This window comes from Brachycentrus maculatus, unplaced genomic scaffold (assembly GCF_059751285.1).
Source record: "Brachycentrus maculatus isolate JH-2025_06_01 unplaced genomic scaffold, ASM5975128v1 h1tg000270l, whole genome shotgun sequence".
In the NCBI taxonomy this organism is placed as follows: domain Eukaryota; kingdom Metazoa; phylum Arthropoda; class Insecta; order Trichoptera; family Brachycentridae; genus Brachycentrus; species Brachycentrus maculatus.
In genome coordinates this window covers 10,987-34,026 of record NW_028281021.1, presented here as the reverse complement: position 1 = coordinate 34,026, position 23,040 = coordinate 10,987, and the positions used below count along the sequence as shown (strand labels likewise).

Below are 23,040 nucleotides of genomic sequence, written 5' to 3'. Positions count from 1 at the left end.
TGGGGTTTATGAGATTTACTCTAATTTACAATAGTTTTGGTTCCCGAATTCTCTCTCGTATATTCTAATGAAGCTATTCATATATGGAAAGTACAAATTAATCAAATATTCATATTTCATGTATAGCTCGTAAATGAATAACTCGATAAAGGTTTCAAGATAAATTTGTTTTAACTATTATTATACAGACCTGAATGATGGAAGTTTAACTTCTGAAACATGTAGTCTATAATAAAACTCAAGTGGTAAAAAACAAGTGTTTTCTTTAATCATTGTAACATGTCTTACCACTAAGTTAATGCCGAAACAATAAATAAAATAACTATTTAAAGCTTTTATGTGACAACATTTTTGGAAAATGAATGCTGACTTTACTTGTTAAACGATTATTACAATAATTTTATTTTAAAAATATAATAATTAAATACAAATAACTATCAATTTCATAAAATCTTAGATGAGATAGGACCTCAGAGAAATCATTAGGTGATGAGCTGGCACTGTCACATGAAAAATATCAATATCACTTGAGATCTGGTTCAGGATACCAATAGCCCTCCTGCCAAGCTTCACCAGTGCCAGAATGATATTAGTTAAAATGGCATTTGTCATCGAAATGGTGCAAATTGACCCTTATTTGTGAGCGATGGCGCAGAGTGCACTGCTTCTAAGTGATGCTGAATTTACCACGGGGCATGTGAACACAAGGCGATCAATGCTTCAGGTCTAGGATATTATTAAGTAAATATTAGAATTAAAAAAATTTAAAATTAAAATTAAATCCCTAGAAAATCTAACCTGTAACCTAGCGAGTGTTTTTGCCTAGAATTTTCACTCACGAATTACATGAAATTATAGTAACTTTGATCATAAAGAGTAAATCCACTCATGAGTAGGCATAGGCTATGAAACTTTATAAGTTGAAGCCTGAGTAGGGTCATGATAAGTGGTGTTACATAAGTCGTAGCTAGATTTCAGAGTCACTTGGACGTTAGGTAATTTAAAAAAAAGACCTGTAACCTTAAACATAGCATGCAGAGGCATGTATCTATATAGGCAGAAAAGCAGTGCCTACCCTGGATTACTCCCGTTCTACATAGAAACACGACCAGTGCCCACTATGCCTTATCCTTACCCTACACTTTTACAACCTATCCTGATGAAAAACTCTGTGCTCGCCATTGGTAGCATGGTAGCCAAATGTGCCACCACTGCTTTGTGGAAGCGGATAATAATATGAGAGGCAGTGTTGCTTTCACTAGGTATAATTAGTTACGCGGTTTTATATTGATGAGAATGTGTTACTATAAACTGGCAACTCAGAAGTTACGATATAGAAAATGTTGACTTATCCGGCGCCTCTTCATCGAGCAATTGGCTTGAAGCTTCTTCATACAAATAAGCTTTAACCCTTATAGTGCTTATTTTCCCATATTTTGCGTAAATTGCTAATTGCTTTTCATCATCACTACTTGACGAATTTGACATTTTGTAGGTAGAAATAAAAAACTTTTTCTTAAAAAAATACAAAAATCAATGTTAAATTCACAGCAAAATAATTACAGCGCGCACTAAGACACGTCCGTACAGGTCGATACCTAAATCGAATTGTGCAATAGTCGGTATTCCGACGCTCCGCACTTTATACGCATTAATAGAGAGTCGATCTATCGACGGTTCGCACTCTAAGGGTTAAGGGAGTGGAGAACTAATGGTATATATTTTTTTTTATTTACAGTGGTGTTCACAATTTGGAGAGCTGGGAGGGGGTGGCGGTGGGGCCTCCGGGCATCCCCGCCCGCCCATCACGCTGCGCCTCATCGTGCCCGCCAGTCAGTGCGGCTCGCTTATTGGAAAAGGCGGCTCCAAAATCAAGGAGATCAGAGACGTTACCGGTGCCAATATACAGGTAATGTCCCATATCTCGATCCATTATACCAGGGCTCCGCAACCTTTCCACACCTGCGACACCCCAAAATTCTTCCTACAATTCCACGGCATACCAAAAGCTAATAGGTAAAATAAATAGACCGTTGAAAAAATATTATTTTTTATATTAAAAGCATTTATAACTTTGTGGTATGGTAATACAATAACACTCTTATCATTCATCATTCACTTTGTGTAATACCATGTTACGGTAGTCACGAATAAGTGTTTATAAAAGTGGTATTACACAAAGTGAACGATAATGATAAAGAGAGTGTCATTGAAATATTATTCAGTTTTAATAATTATTCAATACTACACTATGAAAAATAGACAATATTATAAAAAATAATTTATCATTGTATATTAAATCTTCTTGGTGTAGGCCTCATAAACTGTTTTTAAGAGGAATTAGCCTCTTGCGATGTTGATTCTCAGCTATCAATCCACCTCTTTGGTGGTCGTTCTGGAAGTTGTCTACTTTGGGGTTTGCCGTGCAGACTGTAATGGCCGGGAAGACTGGATGGTTCCATTCTTCTCACATACACATATGTTTTCTGTTGTCTTCTTCGATGTCTTTCCCACCTAACGACGTCTTCTATCTCTCATATTTCTCTTATCCTGGTGTTTCTTATTCTATCTCGTAGACTCTTGCCAGATATGCTCCTTAGAGTCTCCATTTCTGACGCTCTTAGCGCGTTTTTTGTTACTGCTGTGTCCAAATTAAATACACCATGAAAAATTGTAAAATGTCCAGTACATTAAATTTAACCACGGCAAACCTGTTTCCGGCTCACGGCACCTTGTTGCGGAGCACTGAGCTGAGCTTTTATCTATTTCCCTGTATCTTTTATTACATAGTTGTAGATGGCCGAGAACAAATGTATCATAATGTGTTTCCTATTTCATTCAAACAAATGGCAATTTTTCATACCCAATGACGACAAAACTGCACAGAGGGCGGGCATCTTGACAAACTGGATAACGGCTGTCTTCACCGATGTTTTGTGTTGACCAAAGTGTTTGATTATGCTTTGCGTAACTGTTGGAAGGTTTTGAAGATGAAGCTGCCTAATGATACATATGATTATGAGATCTGAGGGTATTTGCTGATAAAAGAAAATATCGTTAATTAAAAATTTTAGAGACTATGCATCGAAATACGTGTCACAATAAATTTTAAGAAATAGCGGTATTTACTAAGTAAAACATAAATTAAAAATAATAAAAGGAACTGTTTTTTTTTACCTTTTCCAGGTTGCTGGTGAAATGTTACCGAACTCAACGGAACGTGCCGTGACAATAAGTGGAACGTCTGAAGCTATTACGCAGTGCATTTATCACATATGCTGTGTCATGCTCGAGGTGAATATTTTTATTATAATAAATCAATCTCCTTTGTGAATTTTAACACCAATAATATAAATCTAATTTGTATATTTTGTCGGCCGTTAAATCAACCTAATCTGTATATTTTTACCTTTGATTAATGAGAACTAACAACAAAGTAAATGTGATTAACACCTGGCGTGTCTTGAATATTTTGATGTGAAAGTTTAAGCATATTTACGCATTGTCACCAAATACGTCAACCTAATTTGTATATTTGTACCTTTAATCGATGACAATTACAGATTTTTAGAACTTAAACTAAAAAAGTACCGGAATATTTCGATGTGAAATTTTCAGCAGTCATCATGGTACATACATATTTGTAAAAAAGTATCATCAGTATAACATCCTATTTTTTACATTTTGACATCTCAACATAGATGAAGAAGAATATGGATGTCTGGGTATTTACAGGGCATACAACCTGTTGCAGGCTGGTTTAAGTGATCACTTTATGAACATTTAACATTCACCATTCTACCCATGATTGACAACCACACTACTCAAATTTTGAAACTTATATATTCACGGCAGTATCTTTGGTTGATTTGAGGAAGCTTTGTTTAGCAGAGACCATTTTTTTTTACTGAATGTTTATTTTTGTTTGTTCCATAGAGTCCGCCGAAGGGAGCAACCATCCCTTACAGACCCAAGCCCCAAGTGGGGGGTCCAGTCATATTGGCCGGAGGTCAGGCGTACACCATTCAAGGAAATTATGCAGTACCAGCGCAAGATGTATGTATTTATATATTTTTTTCATACTAATAAGTTTAAAAAAGTGTTTTCCTTGATCTCACTTCATTAAAAATGAACACAAAAATCTTTTCTAACTTTTCATGCCTGTTTCACCGCTTCAAACTATCTGAGGTTTTTTTTATACCTTGGATAATTTAGGCATTAAATACTGTCTAATAAAAAAAATCCCTTGATTTTTTTCTAACATTTTAAAATCGTACATTTTCATGTGGAATTTTAAAAATATAGATGAAAAACAGCAATTTTCAAACATTACATTATCTTGTGCTTTGTAAATATGTACCTAACCTCAGAGAAATATAAACACTAGTCTATGGTAAAATCCATAGAGATAATTGTAATGTCGATGAAGATTATTTAAAAATTTGGTAATTGAGAAATAAAGTATTTGTATACGATATTTTACGATCATTTCTATGGATTTGACAACAGACAAATAATACCCAGTGATGACAAAAAAGCACAGAGGGTGGGCATCTCGTGGGGTTACAGAATGTTTTCCATGCTTTTAATGGATCATTGTAGGTTTTAATCATACGTTGCGTAACTTTCTGTAACCCACTTGGTGAAGCTGCCTTATGATATGTAGATTATGAGATCTGAGGGTATTTATTGGAGTCAACTAAATACAACCATGTGCAAATAAATTTGTCGATTTCCAATATAGTATTGCTGGTAATTCTGTTTTATATACGCGGCAATACTGCTGTTCTTACATCTTGTGTTTATTATCTATGGTTGCCGTATTTTAGGAACAGTTTTTTTTTATAGCTGGAAGTAGTATTGGACAGGGACAATAGTGTCTATTTTATATTTTGAATTGGAAAAATGTGATTATTAGTTATTTTTACAAATCAATGTCAACAAAGAACATGTTTTCAAATGGGATAATAAAATATTTAGTCATAAAATCACAGTAAAAAAAGGTTAAAACAGCCATAAATTTTTATAAAAACCTTAAATTGTTGTGTGTTGGGTTGTGAAACACTGATATTTATTTTGACCCCTCTCGAATCGGTAATCGATAGCCAAATGCGCTAAAATCTACACTATAGAGGCGGACACCCTGTTAGCCGCAAATCTGTGTTTAACGGAATCTACACACAAATGTCATAATTATTGTTTAAGGTTCTGCAATAAAATATAAATCTTCTTTTAACCTTTTAAACGCGTTAACTTTGTTCCTAAGAGACGCCCGTGCGCGGCGGTATTTCGCCGTTTTTTAAATGATTACTTTTATCATGTATTTAGTTAAGAAACGATTTATTTTCCTAAACAAAAACGTTCAATGGGATTCATTGTGCCTTTTTGGTACTCTATAATACACGTGTGTCACATTATTCTTGAAATATATCGTAATATAAACAAATTAGATCGTAACATAAATAAATCAAAGCACGCATCGTGTGTCACTCTTACCCACTGGCGATGCGTAGCGTCGAGAGTGAGACAGATATAGGGCATGATTATGGCGCGGACTAATTACCGACCGCAAGAAAAATCAGGGATCTGTTGTTTTATTTATCCTTGTGATGTTACAAATTATTAGTCAGATATTTCAACAGATGTCATAAGACCGAGGATTGACGTATTATTTTATCCAAAGTTCCACACCATGAAAAAATCCCTCCAAGTTGAACTGAGGTTCGAAACTTGGAGCAAAGTGAAAACACAAACGCTTATGTCAGCCGCGTATGGGGCATGTCTTGTAAAAACACAAACGGTTATGCGAGCCGCGTGGATCCGGTTAATATGGCAACTATAGTGGGCACAGAATAAAACAGTGTTATAAATAAACATGTTCAATAATGGAATTCATTTTCATTGTCGCTTTTGCTTCATGTATTTAACTAGGCAGAAATGTGTTTTTGTTATCATGCAATCCTGTTCATCAAACCACATCGGCCTTCTAATCATCTTATACTGCTGGATCTGTGTTGTGTGGCGGGGCGTCTTGACTACATGTTGCCATTTATAAATGTGTTCAGTCAATAAGCCGACTGCATCTCGTGTTGGATGGAGGGGTAGTTAGAAAGAACTGTCTAGTCAATCAGCTTATCCTAAAATGTGTGTCAAATCGTGATTCGAAAATGGGGTTTGATCTAATTCTTCGATGTTTTAACCCAGGAAACTCCGACATTCACAATATTAATATTTTTAGTGTCGTAGCGGTACCTTTGTTGATGGGGATTTGTTTTCTGCGCGTCCCGATGTTGTTTTACTATAATATACCGTGGGTTCATATGCAAAAAACATTACCTCGAAAATATGCAATTTTGACTTAATGATGTAGTATTATAAAGTTTTCAACGTCCTATAAACTCGCAAAATACATTAAGTACTTTGAAATGTCATATTTATGTGGTTTTGCAAGTAAATTCAACTTTTAGTTTATTACATAGCGAGTATTTTATTCAGGTTAAATTTTAAAAAAAGTGATTTTAGAGTTTAAGTTTTTTGCCAGTATACCCACGATATATAGGTATACATTTTGGTTGAGTTTTCTACCTCTCCGCATGAGACATCCACCTATATGTATATCTTTATAGTTCTAGCAAAACAGCAATCATTGTAATAATAAACTTTAATCTAAGTAATAATAATGGATAGATTTTTCCACAAAGTGACTGCCAAATCAATTAATGAGACTATTAATTTTTATTAAATAACAAGTATTTACAAAGTAAATCACAGAATGAAAATGAATAAGTAGTCTATGTATTTCCAAATCTTTTCACATAAGGCGGTCAACTCATGAAAGTATACAGGTATATAATGTCCTTCGCCAAACACGCTAGCGCCCCTTTAGTATTAAAAATATAAAATATAACTCCTAATTGGAGATAATCCAGAGACACTCAAAATGTTATAAGTATGTAAATGTTGGGGGTTCCGGATATCCCAGGATTGGTAAAGCTCCTTGTCAGGATCACTGTATGGAGGTATTTGATTGTGCGGAGTGGAGTGGAGTGGGTGTTTATCTCCTGTGGGGCTACGCAAGCAGGAGGAGGAGGGCTATTGCCTGGGGCTGGCGCGGCGCATGCGCGGCGAGGCGTACGGGGCGAGCCTAACCTGTGTTGCGCAGCAGGCGGTGCTGGGCGGCGGCGTGTACGGCGTGGCACTGCACCCCGCGGAGCCGCTGCTCAAGGCGGCGCACCCGCCCGCGCTGCTGGCCGCCGCGCTGCCCCCGCCGCACCTGCTGCCGCACCACCCGCCCGCGCTGCACCCGCACCACGCCCACCACCCGCTCCTGCACCACCACCACCCGGACCAGATGGCGGCCGTGAGTCCCGCGAGGCGCCCGCTTTACTCAAACTGGATCCCGCGCATTGCCACTGAACACTATCCCAACTGTTGCGACTTTTGCAGTGATTATCTACTTCAAAGAATGACTGCTAGGGGAAAAAAAATTGGTGTACATGAAATAGGCACACCTGTATCAAACCTTTAAACCTACATAAAACTGCCTGGTTATAGTTAAATTAAGTCCGTCTCCGTAGTGTAATTGTCAGCATACTCGGTAACCGTTCTGGAGGTCCCGGGTTTGATTCCCAGGGGGCGGGTGAAATAAGTGATTTTTCACTCTAATATTTATTCAATATTGCCCTGGACTAGGAGGGCTGACCACCTTTCCTTCATGTTTTAATGATCAAGATAACACTGCGTTAATTTGATGCAGTGCCCTATACACCATTGGGGTGCAGATAAGGGAAGATAAGAAGAAGATTAAGAGATAGTAAAACCTCTACCTTTCGTTGCTCACGTTAATTTGTTATGTACAAGTTAATTATTGAATAAATTAATTTTATTTGATCACTGATAATTACGACACGCAAGTCATGAAAACAAAATTTAGCTTACGACGTAGAATTTTCGGGTGTGTCATTTCACTGGCAATGTTGGAAAGATCATGAAGTTTGATAAAAAGCGGGAGGTGGATAATAAGGCTTGGTGCTGCCCCTAAAAGAACCCCCCACCGTAGTGAACTTGTCTTGGTGTACCCGATCCCGCTTCCCGTACTGGAAGTGAACCCATAGCGCTGCCCCGGGAATGTTATTGTCCCCCTAGACCCCCCTAGTCTTGCAACTCTATCCATCCACGCACAGTTGACGAGCGGAATTATGTTTTGTGTCTCGATACCGTATTATAATTTTTATCTTGTACATCCATGTGGAGTAAAAATGTATACAACCTGTCAAAAAATAGTTTAAATAGGAAAAAAAATTAACAAAAATGTAACCAATTTTTACAATGACAAAATTTTAATAATATAATTTGTTAAACATAAAGTTGTTTGAACACAGCATGTTTTTTTGTGCTTGTAGTATCAGTTGAACTACACCAGCCTTCATTTATATATTTCCTATTTTTTTATGACAGATTGTACCATTGACGCTGTATTATATTTTATTCATTTATGTATTGGCATGTTTTTTTTAAAAAAAAAAAATTAAGTAAGGCCCTGAAAGCCCTCTAAATTTTTAATTTTATTGTGATTATTCAATGTTTATGAGCAGCTATTAAATATTTTTGAAATTTATTTGTGTAATTCTCTGTACTAGAAAAAAATATTGTTACGAAACCAACAATGGTATATTCCTTTAAAAATTAAAGTGTATTGTCCTTTGTAAAATAAGCATTACCCTTATTTTTTCCTGCTTTTTTGATGCCCTTAATAAAATAACGCTACCTTCATTATTTAACAATACTATGTACCCCGTAGATGATAAATAAAATAAAAATAGCAACCCTCTCGAAATGTAGCTCCTCGTAACATACAGATTGTCAATTTGTTCCTTTAACAAGCCGCCAGTAGAGAATAGGCAGTAAATTAACTTGGTCTGATATGATTTATTTGATTTGCTTTGGAGTAAAGTATTTTGTCTGCAGCTTACTTTGTTTCTCTGGCACTGCCATCATACTTTTTGCGTGAAGCGGCGGTTTAAAAGGACGGACGCTCTGTTATGGCGATACCGTCACGACGATAGCGCGTCGGTAACAAAGCCACGCAAAAGGTCCAAACCCCAATATGATGCATCCAGTTTCCCGCCTTACAATTCCTCCCAAGACTAGACGACTTACCGGGAACGAGTGCATGGCTTTATCACAGTAAATGCACAGAACTCGTTTTATTTTTCTTTATACGTAATTTGGTACTCACAGTAAATTCCGCTAATACTCTCGTTATTAAATTTCAAATTAATATACGTTTCTGTGTTCACCCGGGGGCAGCACCACCCCTAGCTCACGTGCTCGAAGTTTCCGAGTCCGTTCAATGAGCATCCACAGATACGAACCCCACCTCGTCCAAGTATCGGGCGGCTCCCTGCCACCGTCGCCCTCCACCCGGGGTCTCCTATCTGTGGATGTTCATTCGACCCACTCGGCCGTTTGGACTAGCCCTACTACTGAAGTTATCCATGTTCATCTTACCTTCCAGCTGATACTCCATCCACTATCCCAGCCGTGCCAGAGGAAATCACGCAGAAAGAAAACTTGCTACCCATTTCTCCCGATGGTGTATTTCTAACGAAGACCGCCAATAGGTCACTCCCTTTAAGCAGCAATCTCCCATCCCAGAAGATAATACAAACATCCGCAATATTCAACACTTAAATTATTCATAAGTATATTTTACTGTATCTTTAAATACCGTAATATGATATATAGGCATTTTATACCATATAAATACATATCCAAAGTGTTCAATATTGTAAATTAGTATGAAAATGATTGTATCACATTTTGAAGTCTTAAGAATGTAGCTTAAAGGGACATTAATTTATTTTCCTATATTTTACTAAACATTCTGACATGCTATAAGTTGAATGGTTTCTTGCGAGTAAATTTTATCAGCGGTTTTTTGAATTACGTTTCGTTCAGCCTTACACCATCAGGATAAATGTTGTAATGTATCATTTTCAAAGGAGTCTCAGGAGTTTTAATTTGTGTATGTTTTTCAGATGGGGGCATTAGCCAAGAATCCTTTAGCAGGGTTAGCAGCATTAGGGTTAGGCGGTTTGACTCCAACAAGCACGGGAGGACTAAATCCTGCAGGTGTGTACATTATTTTAATGTTGAATCATCCCACTCTTTTAAAAGGACTTCTAATTAAAATCACTCGTTTATTTCTGTCCGCATTGTTTAATGATGATCAAAGAGACAAGAGGGTAGGCATCTGAAGGGTCTAGATGTTGTTTAGAATATTTTCATGAACCTGACATTACCATGTCAGCGTAACTCACGGATTCACTCGGATGAAGCTACCTTATGATCAATGATTATGAGATCTGAAAACATTAGTAATTGCGGACTTTTCTAAAGGTTTAAACCCAATTAATTTTAACTATCACTTTTGAACTATTTAAAACAATTCAAATAAATTTATTTATTGATTTGCTATAAACTTTGGAATAACATGATGAACTGAATATATTTTTTTTTATTTAATCGTTTGTATAAGACCACTTTTGAGTTTATTTATATGAACATCTAGTTTCGAGAACTATAGATATTCTCGTCAACGGGTGAAAATACAAACTCTATTTTCATTCATCATTTTGCGTTAATGAGAAATCGCAAATGTCATTCAGTTAAATTACCTCTGGAAATCAATTAACCTTTGCCACGTCAACAAGCAAAATCCATAGGAAATAGACAATCTTGTGTTGACCGTGTCGTGGACTTCTTTGCTTTGGCTTTTAAATCAATTTGTAGGTGTTGTCATTTATGATAAAAATTATTCCATAAAATATTTTTAAGTATAATATAAAATCCCTTGTGTCCGCATAGTGTAGTGGCTATCACGCTAGGCTACCGTGTTGAATGTCCTGGGTTCGATTCCCAAGAGGGTCAAAATAAATATTAGTGATTTTTCAGTCTAATATTTATTTAATATAACCCTGGACTGATACCTGAAGCGGAAGGCTGATCACCTTTTCTTCTTGTGTTAAATGATAACATTGATAACATTGATAAGATAACATTGCTTCTATACAATGCCCTATGCACCATTGGGTGCGGATAAGGGTTAGAAGAAGAATCATAATACAAACTTTACTTAACCTGGTAACCGGGCAGTCCGCTGTCCAATTACGCAACTTGTAATGGGCGCGAATACTGATTCACTACGTGTCTTAAATTCATGCAGAGACATGTATGGGTGACTAATACCTTTGTTGTTGGAAAAATATACGTCCCGCCCGTTCCAGGGTGCAACACATATTTCAAGGATGTATTCATATGTCCTACCCGTACCTGATATTGTTTACGTTTGACGTATTTATGCGCCCCCCCCCGGTTAACAGGTTAAGGAAAAAAAATCTGTCATAAATATCTCAACGCTAAATATGTATTCTAACATTTTGAGTGTAGTATTTTGAGTATGTTTTTGCTTTTATTACTTGTTTTACTTTCCTCCTGATACTCTTGAATAATATAGTCTTATTTACAAAGATATGGATTTGACAGCTTTGGCTGCTCTGGCCGGGTCACAACTCCGCACCTCACAGAACCGCAACCAACCCCCTTCCAACCAACAGTCCCACGAAATGACTGTGCCAAATGAACTCATTGGATGCATTATTGGAAAGGTAATTACACTTCTTCATTGATCCCCCCTCACCTTTAAGTTCAATACAGTGGAACCCCGGAAATCTGTACTTATCGAGGCTGTGACCTGTTTGGATTTGAAGTTTGGATTAGGTGAGAAATTTATTATACAGTACATACATACTATAGTACTTTACACTATAGTACTTTACACTATAGTAGTTCCAGTTACTGTAGTTCTCTGGTGAGCTCTAATGTTAATGAAGTACTATATAACGTTGTTTCTTTTAAGGTACATATCGTAGTCATACAGGAGAAAGTGACCAACTAATAAAACGTAAAATGTTCAGGAGGGCCATTTAAGTCACTTTTGCTTGGCAAGAAAATAAACATAAATGCAGTTAGTCATTTTTAACAAGTCAATATTTTATGCTTCCAAGTTTAAAATCGCTTTGGGATTTTTTCAGGGCAATATTAAGCTAGTAAGGCATCAACTAGTCAATAATCTCGTTTTTGTAAAAAATGCACTTGGTCACTTTCTCCTGTATGACTACGATATATGTATGTACATTATTTGCAACTTTTACATTTCAATATACATAATATTACAGTACTCGAGTAGCAATACAGGTATATTACTGTATACTTTATTTACTTTTCAATAATTTTTAAGCAAAATTTGGTTATATATATATATATAATAATTTTATGTCATAAAAAATGTGTTCTTCAGTTTTTCAGTTTTCCTACATATGTTTTTCGTCAAAATCTTGTTTGGATTTCCGCGGTTCCACTTTTATTATAAATGTATTTTAGTGTTATCTATCATAACTTTTTGGAAAACTTAATCTTGCATATATATATATTTTTTCTAATGCCTTTTTTTTATCCAATAGGGGGGCACGAAGATCGCAGAGATCCGACAGATATCGGGTGCCATGATCCGCATCTCCAACTGCGAAGAGCGTGAGGGCGGTGCCACCGATCGCACTATCACTATCACCGGGAATCCTGACGCAGTGGCTCTTGCCCAGTACCTTATCAACATGAGGTCAGAATCAATCCATTACTACATTTCCTTTTCCGAACTTGTCGCATTTTGGAAGGAAAGCTTGCAAAATGATACCTTAAAAAAAAATCTGCTTAATTAGGACTTGTTATGTAGAGATGTACAGTTCCATGACAATATTTTTTTTATAGCTACTCACAAAATTGCTTCATAAATGCTGTATATATTTTTTTCTTTATAATTTTAATTTCAAACTAAAAATATTGTTCATATTCTTGAAATTACATGCAGTTTTATTGTTACATATTATAGCTTTTTACTATTATTGCAGAGTTTGGATTACAGTTTTATTTTATTAATTTTTTATATGCAATTTAGTTTGAATGCAAAACTACATTAAGAATAAAAATGAAAACATAAAACTCTTCAGTGATAAGATTATTTATAATGTTATGATAAATTCGTAAAAAAAATAGGATGTAAAATTACATATTTTTTAAAATTGCAACAAATGAAAGAGAAAAAATCAGCAATTGTATATGCAATATTTGAAAACCCATAATAAATTGTCATGGTAGGAGTATACCAATTGAATAAATGCATCTTCTTTGCATGTAAAGTCACTACATATTTTTAGCTAATACATATTTTTAGCCAAATTATTATCTTCACATGCAATGTCAAATGCATTCTTACATTTGATATGCTCCTTTGTATACTTTATATTTCTGTCGCAGTATCATTCGATCTATTACTATGTCTTACAGTTTTGCAGTTTTCCTTTGAAAATGCCGCTGACCCATTACTGTGCTAAGTTAAGTTTTGGTGCCCTGTTACAATTTTTTTTTCAGCTTAGGTATGAATTTCGACCCGACGAACGTTGTGGAATATTCCGTCAAATGTCTTCCTCCTGATTACATCCAGGTCCATCCAATGTCTACCAACCATCTTATAACAAATCATTTGTCCTCGCATTATTCCAACAATTATTTATTTAACACCCCTAACGTTCCAGTTGCTGCCTTCCAAAGCTGAATCTCCATCCTTTTACATTATTTACTTTTTCACACTTTCAAAGGCTTCACACTTTTACTAACTGAACCGTCTTTTAAAATTGTGTTAGGCCTTTGTGAGTGATTAACAACAATAGAGGTGATCATTTGGTTTATTGTTTTTATTTTCAATTTCATTTTTATTGTTTTTTTTTAAATAAAATCGATAATATCAAACCTTAGACGGATTAAAATATGTTTTTTCATTTTATTAAATAAAAAGTAAATGATCACTTTTAAATGGTACTTAACATTCCTGGTTTAATCCTTTTGACGCTTTTGTCCGATGTTGATTTCTACTTTTTTGCATCACAAAACACATTTTTTATCAAAATTAATTTAAAACAATTGTCACTTTAAAGGGTTTTTCATGGCTAATGGCGAAACATTAGACTTTATTTTATGTTCTTTTAAGGGGAATTTTAATTTCTTCACTTTTCTTTTCGATACTAATCATTACTCACAACCTAGAATACGGTGGGAATTAGTTTTGTTTTTATTTTCGAGTTTATTTCGGCAAAGATGCACCGCGTTTCTTCCCTCACACTAAACATACTCGCACATTCACATTCAATATCCGAAGTTCCGACCTTATCACTATTGGTCCGCCAGCCGTGTCCAGCCCTCCCGAACTTGTTTCCATCACCCGCCCCTTGTGTTTCCGCAGCGTGGAACTGCAGAAGGCCAATCTGGGCAACGCCGGCAACGGGGAGGGCGCCAGCAGCGGCAACGGGCAGGCGGCCGCCGGGCCCCTCGCCTCCGCCATTCCGCTGGCCCAGCTGCTCACCAAGCCGGGGGCGCTCAACGCGCTCAGCTCCCTCTCGGCCCTCGGCGGCCTCACCGAGCTGCTCGGCTCCGCCCCCATCCAGACCACCGGCGTGCACCGACAGCACCGGGGGCCCAACCGGCCCCGCTCGCCCGCCCCCCAAAGCAACTCCACCGACCAGCCCGTCAAAAGCAAATCCGATAGGAACAAGTTCAACCCTTACTAGTTTCCCACTCAAATCCCCCTGGACTGCACGTGCGCTATAGAGTGACAGCTGCAAACTAGCGATTCGGGGATCGGAGTAACTAGTTTCCCAGATCGTTACATTTGGTGAATATGCGATCGGTAAAATGTACACATTTTATACGAGCATCATACTTGTAAATATTTTTGGACGTATTCACTCTTTTGTACAAACACCCGACTATCGGACTCTTGGCAAATATGCTTATCGCAATTTTGAGATAATTTTTTTTTCTAGGAAATTGCGGCCAAATAGTTTGTTTGATTTCTAAACTTGAAGTCGTACTCGTTCCTTTCGTGATTGATCTGAAGCCAAATATTATGTCATTATTTGTCGGACGGTTTCTTCATTGATAGAATTGTGTGAAGACGATTCTGAAAGAACTTTGTTTAAGTGCTTTGATATGGACCAAATCTGTAGTTTTCGTGTTTATAGCACATTTCTCATTTGTTTATAGTTTTGAACATAATTATAAATCATTGTGACAATATTAATTATCTTTTTATTGAAATATCATTAGAGTTTAATGAGAACTAGATTAAACTAGAAAACTAGATTTGCGAGGTACATTTTACTATTGAGTAATCAGAATTAGTTTAGTGTTCTTTCTTTCATTTATCGGAGTGTCAAAATATTTTAGATTTACAGTATAATATTAAATTCCTCATGTGGAATATTAATTTTATTGTTTGCAGAGAAATTATCATATATTATTTATATGCTTTTATAAATCATGCAGATTCGGTTCCATAATAGGAAATACCTTTTTTATTACATATGCTTGTGTATGTAGTATTTTTTTTCACATACACATTTTATCATATACAAATAAATCAACATAACTTAAACTTCTAATCATTAAAAATATCATGTTTCTTTATCTTCTTTTTTAGTGCTATGTTATGTTTGTTTTTCTGTCAATATTTTTTAATATGTATACACTTTCCTTATTATCAATCATTCATTTTACTCTACATTTAATTTAAACAAAAAAAACTGTAAAATTTGAAGTTTATGTTTTTAAATATTATTACAAAAACAAGAACATTTGTTTTTTTTGTTGTTTTTTTTAAATATCTAATGAAAATCAGTCAATCAAATATTGTTTTTCATAATACATTTTATAGTTGAAAATAAATACACAATACATTTTTATTGTATGTATTTTCCGTATGATGGTTTAAATCATCTCTTTTTTTCTAATACAATATTTTTTTTAAACCTTTTTGTTGGTAAAAACATTGTAATATTTCTTTTTGTGGAAAGGAAGGATTGAAAATAAATCATAACATTTCATAAGTTTTTTTATATGTCGTTTATTATATTGGAGTAAATTGTAGACACAACTATCTTTTATCTTAAAATAAAGATTATAAAACCCTCATGTCTTTTTTTCTTTCATGTGTATTTAATTTTTGTAATAATTTCTGATTTTACATACATGTACTTTAATTTTATATTACAAAATATTTGTCTTCTGTGATCATTTTAATAATTTTTGATAATAAGAAAGTAAATTCATAACATTATCCAGTACATTTGATTTAATAATTATTTATAATTATTATTTTTAAAATATATAAACTTATAATTAAAATATTTTATTCTGTGTCTGGATCTATGGTTTTTGAGACTCGCATCCGACAGTTAATTTTATTTTCTTTGTTATAATTAAATATAAATGCTTATAATTTTTATTTTAAAAAATAACGAGAATTCTATTTTACAATGTGATGGCTATATTAAAATGTGTTCAACTTATAAAAATAACTTTCCATTAAATCACTGTTATGTAAATTTTATTTATTGTCATATATTGTTTTAACTAAACAGCGTCTTCCTCAAGCCTCATGAATTCTATTAAAATGTATTTTCGAAACTTTTGAAAAAATATAACACGCTATAAATTTCTAACCAACAGATCGTATAAACAGTCTGCTATTATATATCTCCATTTTATTCCATAAAAACACTGGACTATGGATTATGATAAAAATAAAAACTATGATAAAGTAAAATAGTCCACATCAATTATAACCTCGGTGTATTTTTCATATCAATGTTTTATTACTCATACAACATCTGAATGTGAGCAATTTCAAATTCGCAACTTTGAATGAGAAAAATATTAATAGCCTTAAGTACAGAGACCATGAAAATACTTTAACCATTAATGCTGTGGGCACAATACTGCATGACTGTTCAGAAACAATAAGCTTATGGGTATAGTGATTTTGAAGAAAGTTATTTTTATAAGCTATAAAATAGTATATCACAAATATTGATTACAAAAATGTTAACCTGAATATCATTATCCCCACGATTCCCGTTGACTCATTCCTGGAAAGTATGAGATTTTGTTTATTTGGCTATTTTCAATGTTTATTCCGAGCTTTCTTATCACATCACACCTCCTTGGAATTCCAAAGTAAGCTGACTTTTCCACTAAACTATCCGGAGACCAACCAACCAATCCCAGTGCTATCCAACCAACCACGGGAAGACCTGTCTCCATAATACCAGTCCCTTTGTGGAGCGATCCTGGTAAGCCTACCTTTTACCTTTTTATTATTCCCCTGTGTAAATATTGTTTTTCCGCTGAATATTGTTTATACATCTTTTAAACCATCCCTCATTCATTACTAATCCTTTTCAACTGAACCTATAAATATCTTAAAGTTGGGGCAATCATACCGAAAAAGATATTACACACTAATAATACTTGATGATTTTCAAACTAAATACGGCAGACTCTTGATTTACCGGGGTGGTCCATAAATATTACCTCTTAAATAAATTTCACAATTAATGTACGCACAAATATACACATATGAAATTAACCAGTTACACACGTGTTACCAAATTTCCGATGTCTTTGCCTGATTAAGGTAGTAAGCATCTTTTATATGACCGGCTCAAACAAACCCAATGCAGGTCGCGGTTGCCAGTTGTTTTAACAAAACAAAAGTGTTGTGATGTTTTTTTGTTACAGCTGACATTCTTCTTTGATATTATGTTGATTGGTGCAATTTGGACTGAAATCATGTCTGTAAAATTAAAAAGACTACGGTTAAATAGCTTTCTGGTGAATCATGAGTCTTTTGTATATTTTTACCAAAGATCAACTTTCTTTGTTTTATTTTGGGTCATTCTTATTGACTAAAATAATGTTTAAATACTGATCATTTTTATTTCACTAAAAACCTTTGGCCGCAAAGTAAAATGAAATACTTATTTAAGTTTATAAATTTTTACAGAGGTGTTCTTTATTTCTCTCATTTTTCTATATAATATTAGCAGTTAATAAGCATTAAAAGATGCTGAGTTTTTGTTGTTGTTTTTATGTTATTTTCATGTTTCGTCATTAAAAATCATCAAAGTTCAGTGCAAGATGTCTACTAATATATGTCACTACAACAAATTGTTTAATTTAAATTATTTTTACTCATACAATAGGTGGTTATTAATTTTAATGGAAAGTTGATTGGCTGAATTAGGAGCCACTAATTTTTATAAGATGATAAAACAGTGCTTTCTTAATTTTTACAGAGATTTTTGTTTTGCTACATAAATATGATTGTGTGTTTTGAATTTTGCATATATATTTTTGCTTTTAAATTCTTCCTTCATGTTCCTAATTAAGCTTCTGATATTAGTGTCTTATTTCTTGTCCCGTATGTGTATATTTAATGGATAAGTTGCAACGGAAGAACTAGAGTGTTGCACAATTTCCTTGTATTTTGGAGTGTTTGTGTTATTTAAAAGCGCCTTTCTTTTTCAGAATTTTTATGGAGACGGCCGGGCAGCAGATGACTGGGTATCACTATGTCGGCCCCAACCACATAGTGAAGGCTCCCATTCACTAAGTCACTACATCGGGCCAAATCACATAGTAAAGGCTCCAATACGCGATGTCTGGATGCAACACCCAGTACAAATCGGGATTATCTCCCGCTGTTAACATTATTATGTGATCCAAGAATCTTCTTGATTTTATACAAAGCAAACTAGATACCTGCGAGGTGTCTCGAAATCTCTTCAGATATAAGTCTTAGTTCGTATTTTAAATATTTTCATATTAAGATCTGAAACATTCAAAATTTGCGATGTCGCTCTTGGGATTGGAGGAAGCAATGTTTGATCTCATTTACAAGAGTCGAGGGTACGAGCGAACTTTGACGGGAAGGAATCAATTCATTATGCGCATTATGTGTAATATTTGTCATCGCCAAATTAGGAAACATTGACTGCATTCGGATCATAAGGAATAGTTAGTTTTTGCATTCTGAGGAAATAACTTAGACAATTTATGCAATTGTCGGTTGTACGGTAGGTGGAAGGATAGAATAGTTTAGTAGGAAGCGAGAGGGCTTAATGACAATATAATTTGTATATAATGTGTCGGTCTGTACAGCGGACTGCCGAGTCTGCTTCTGGCACCATTATACGAAACTGGTGGGATCAAATCCTTTAAGAAAATTTACATTAATGTCTCGATCAAAAAAGAAATAATTAAAAAAGTTAATTGGTCTAGGGAACAAACCAAAGATTTGTTATTTTTATTTAATTATATGTATCATTGTGGTTATACACATATCTGATAATAGATACTAATTTAATGTAAGATTATATCGATGGTTTTGGTACTACGCTCCCTTTCCTTCCGGCGCTCAATTTATCCACTGGGGATGCTAGTTCATCCTCGTCAATAATATTATTTATATACATATCAAAATTCAATTATCAATTTTAGTCTATTGTATGTATACATGATACACGAGTATATGTAGAATTAATCCCGTAATATCTTGTCTGTCTTCCCGATTCTCAATTACCTGGCATGCGAAATTGTGCCAAAATAGCTCTCTATTATCGAGAATTTACCTTACATTTTATATTCATTCATTAGACTTATTTGTGCCAATCTTACAAAGTAGATGGAATCAAACAAATATTTACGTCGCTTTTAACAGCGACATTTTTAATATTTCGGTGTTAGTAGTAATATAAATTCAATATTATTAATGTTTACTCTTAAAAGACATTTGATATTACAGTATTGTTACGTTAATAAATTATTTGCTCATTTTATACACTAATGTATGTAGATACATTAAATTTAGGATAAGTGGAATGAGATTAATATGTTTAGGATAGTTGGATGACTGGTTTTTTATTTTTATTTCTTACCTAAGAAATTAATATTATTCGCTAAATATTTAAAAGTCGAGAGTTCAGCTCTGGTACTATAGCTTTATTTGATCGCAATTTGTTTCTTCTACTTTTATATATTTTGTTTTTATTTGCATAATGCTGACTCCGTACTTTGAAGAGTATTGATTTGTTATGTTATTTATTTGTTAATTTGAATTATCAGAACTGATATACTTTCGAAAATGGCAACCAAAGATTGGTTTTAAATACTTTTTATTAAAAGTCGATAGAAAAATTCTTCTCTATGATAGATAAATTATGTCGTTGATTTAAATATTTGGCTGTGAATGTTAATTATCAGAATGCGTAAAAATTGGTGTAATGTTATGAATCTTTTATTTCGATTTCTAGTCTTTCAAATTTATTATTGCGAAATTGTGAAACACAATTTCGAACATACTTCGAGTTACAATTCTTTCTCTTGTTTTTATACTTTTGTTAGCATTATTTGTTTAACCAAATATTTAATCTTCAATACTCGATCATTATTTAATAATGAAATATTTTATTGTAGATATATACTGAATATATACTTTTAATATACATAATACATATGTGAATGTCAAATGTGGAAGAACATTTTACATGTGCACTCTTATTCCATATTTCAAATATTTTGTAAACAAAATATTGAATGTTGAGAACTTGTTAATTTTGCTGTTATCATTCAATAATGTATTGAATAATTGTGCGTTAAACATAGAAAACGGAGCAATATACATAATATGAATGTACAATATCAAGTTCAACTGTAGGTGATAACCGAATAGCAAATATGACTGGTTGTATAATAATATTTATCTCTGTGGCCATAGTTATTCAAAGTGGTCATAGTTCACTTTATGTGTAGTGTTAAGCTTTGAATATTTCTCTAATCTCTGTAACGGTAATATCATAGGTTAAACCAGAATACAATTAGGTGTTTAAGTGTTTGGCGTAAAGTAACGCTTTCAAGTCGTTCCGGGCAATCACAAATGTTAGAGCTTTTCTCGGGTAAAACCTAGAATATGGATACACATAAATGTAATTATGAAATAAAGAATGTAGTTATTTTGCAAAGAATATAATTATGAAAATTATACCTGTGATTAGACCCAATGATAACAATAGTAACGTGCCAAGAAATGGTCATTCTCAAGTGACAACACACTTAGCACTGGAATCAATTAGGTACCTGTCTCCGAGGATAATTACTCACCCTAGAAATACTATGTGTCTTAGATGTAAAATATTAAGAATTTAGACGCACTTACAACACTGGAATGTTGCTCTTGTCAGCGTAATGGTGTGTGCGACCCGGAGGAGTAAACTATTTCACTTTGATGTTAAGGATGTTACAAGCTTAAGCCGAATTTATCTGCGAAATGCGTTTCAAGGTGGAAATATATTTACTAGCCTTTAAATAAAACAGGGTCTTACGGCGAAGCTCTCGTCGTATTTTTAAAAGACATAGTATTTAATGAAATATTGAGAGTGTTGAATTTTTCCTTTACAGCACATTTGAAGTTCTTAAGTTTCGAGCACTCGTTCTAAATCTTAAAATATATTCCGCACATTTTGAAGAATTGAATTCTATTTAAAATCTTTAGAGAGTATATTCAATGTGAAGAGACAAATTGCTTTGTCGCACGGTATTGCGATCGGTGTTATTATTTGTGTTGAATCGTCATAAGGAGTTTGTTCGAATCTTATGAAAACTGAGCTCGCGAGATTTGCATCGGTTGCAGGTCTTGCGGTTTAAGCGGCTGATGGTTGCCATCTTCGTAGAACTGAGGGGCACTTTATCTAGCGAGTAGAATATTGCAATTAGCCGAGATACCAGGGTAATAGCATTATCCCTATCGCTTGGAATATGGATCTTGACGATATAAAAGTCAACTTAATATGTCTGTGTGGAGTGAAGCTACTAGATGCTAAATATTAGCATATCAATTAAACATATTTAATAGTGATAATATTATATATATGAAAAATAATCTGATAAATATTTTTTGTTGATGTTTAGAAATAAATGCAGCTCCGTATAATAGGAGTCGGCTAAAATATTTTAGCTATTTTTATTATGAAATTATATATTACATTTCCTCCGGGAATATTGTAATCCGCGAGTTGGAAGGCGTAATGAGGATAAATATGTTCTGATATGCAATTAGTTAATGACGCGACTGCATATCAACGGCAAGATTAAGAAATGGGATGTTTCCACTCTGTACAGGCTCTAATGCCAAACTTTGGAGGAAAATTGTATCACTATGTAATATTGCACTTAGATTTCAATACACATTTAATAATAATAGTTATCAATACGGTATTTATAATACATTATATCTGAATGTTACTATAGCACTAATCTTAGGTGGTACTATATCGAGGGAAGTGTTAACTGTGTATTCTTATTAAATTAGAGGTTATAAAGTCAATAAATGAGTGATATTGGTGGCATCCATTTGAAGACTGATTTCTTTGGCTAGTGCTAGGGGTTTTCTGGTTCCCTCTAATGCTAATGTACCAAAATGGATCCCAATATAAGTTAAGTACAGTATGGTCTTGTAGAATGCTGCAATAGGAACAAAGCAATGTGCCAATAGGTATTAAAAAGGGTTGATGTTATTCTAACTTTTCTAATAGTAGTTCACACTTGTATCATATATATTCAATTGTGTATTTGTATCTTCTTTTAATTTCATACATCGGATATTGAAGAAGGCTAAAACTTCACAGAAAAAAATTTCTTAACCTTCAAAGTCAAATTGATCACATGATTAGTCCTGCAGATAAGCAGAGTCTCTATGTGCAGTAAGTGGACGTATGAGATTGAGTCATCAGATCCTAATTTTGAGTGAAAGGTTCTGGGAAATTTTATTATCATGAAACCTTTTTGGTTGTCGGATGTCATCAATAAAATTCTCCCCCTTTCTGGCGCAATTTGTGTCCGACTAAATGGTCTATCACTCAGTTGGTCCGGAATCACGAGTGATGCATATCATAAATTTAATGACTTCTATTGCACACTGAAATATAGAGCAACAAGAGTTCTTGAGAGGCTAAACTCACGATTGCGTGCCTTGAATGAAGCATGAAGTTCAATTCCACCGATGCTCCTTTTTAAAATAAAAAAGTAACCACC

At 34.3% G+C, this 23,040-nt stretch overlaps 1 protein-coding gene across 21 annotated transcripts in view; it reads left to right on the top strand.

Annotated features, from left to right (window-relative positions):
• LOC148305524 (poly(rC)-binding protein 3-like) overlaps positions 1-20,374 on the top strand; it is a 258,974-nt gene extending 238,600 nt beyond the window's left edge. For 2 of the 21 annotated variants that reach the window (XM_088266566.1, XM_088266563.1), the window contains 8 exons: positions 1,739-1,909; positions 3,187-3,294; positions 3,937-4,056; positions 7,163-7,360; positions 10,041-10,134; positions 11,533-11,669; positions 12,525-12,679; positions 18,481-19,219. In XM_088266566.1, coding sequence (XP_088122692.1) covers positions 1,739-1,909; positions 3,187-3,294; positions 3,937-4,056; positions 7,163-7,360; positions 10,041-10,134; positions 11,533-11,669; positions 12,525-12,679; positions 18,481-18,565 — 1,068 coding nt within the window. In that variant the 3' untranslated portion in view covers positions 18,566-19,219. Of the gene's footprint in view, positions 1-1,738; positions 1,910-3,186; positions 3,295-3,936; positions 4,057-7,078; positions 7,361-10,040; positions 10,135-11,532; positions 11,670-12,524; positions 12,680-14,356; positions 16,084-18,480 lie in introns of those variants that run through there. The other 19 variants (XM_088266559.1, XM_088266558.1, XM_088266554.1 and 16 more) reach the window with 16 other exon arrangements.
• Positions 20,375-23,040: the final 2,666 nt, after the last annotated feature.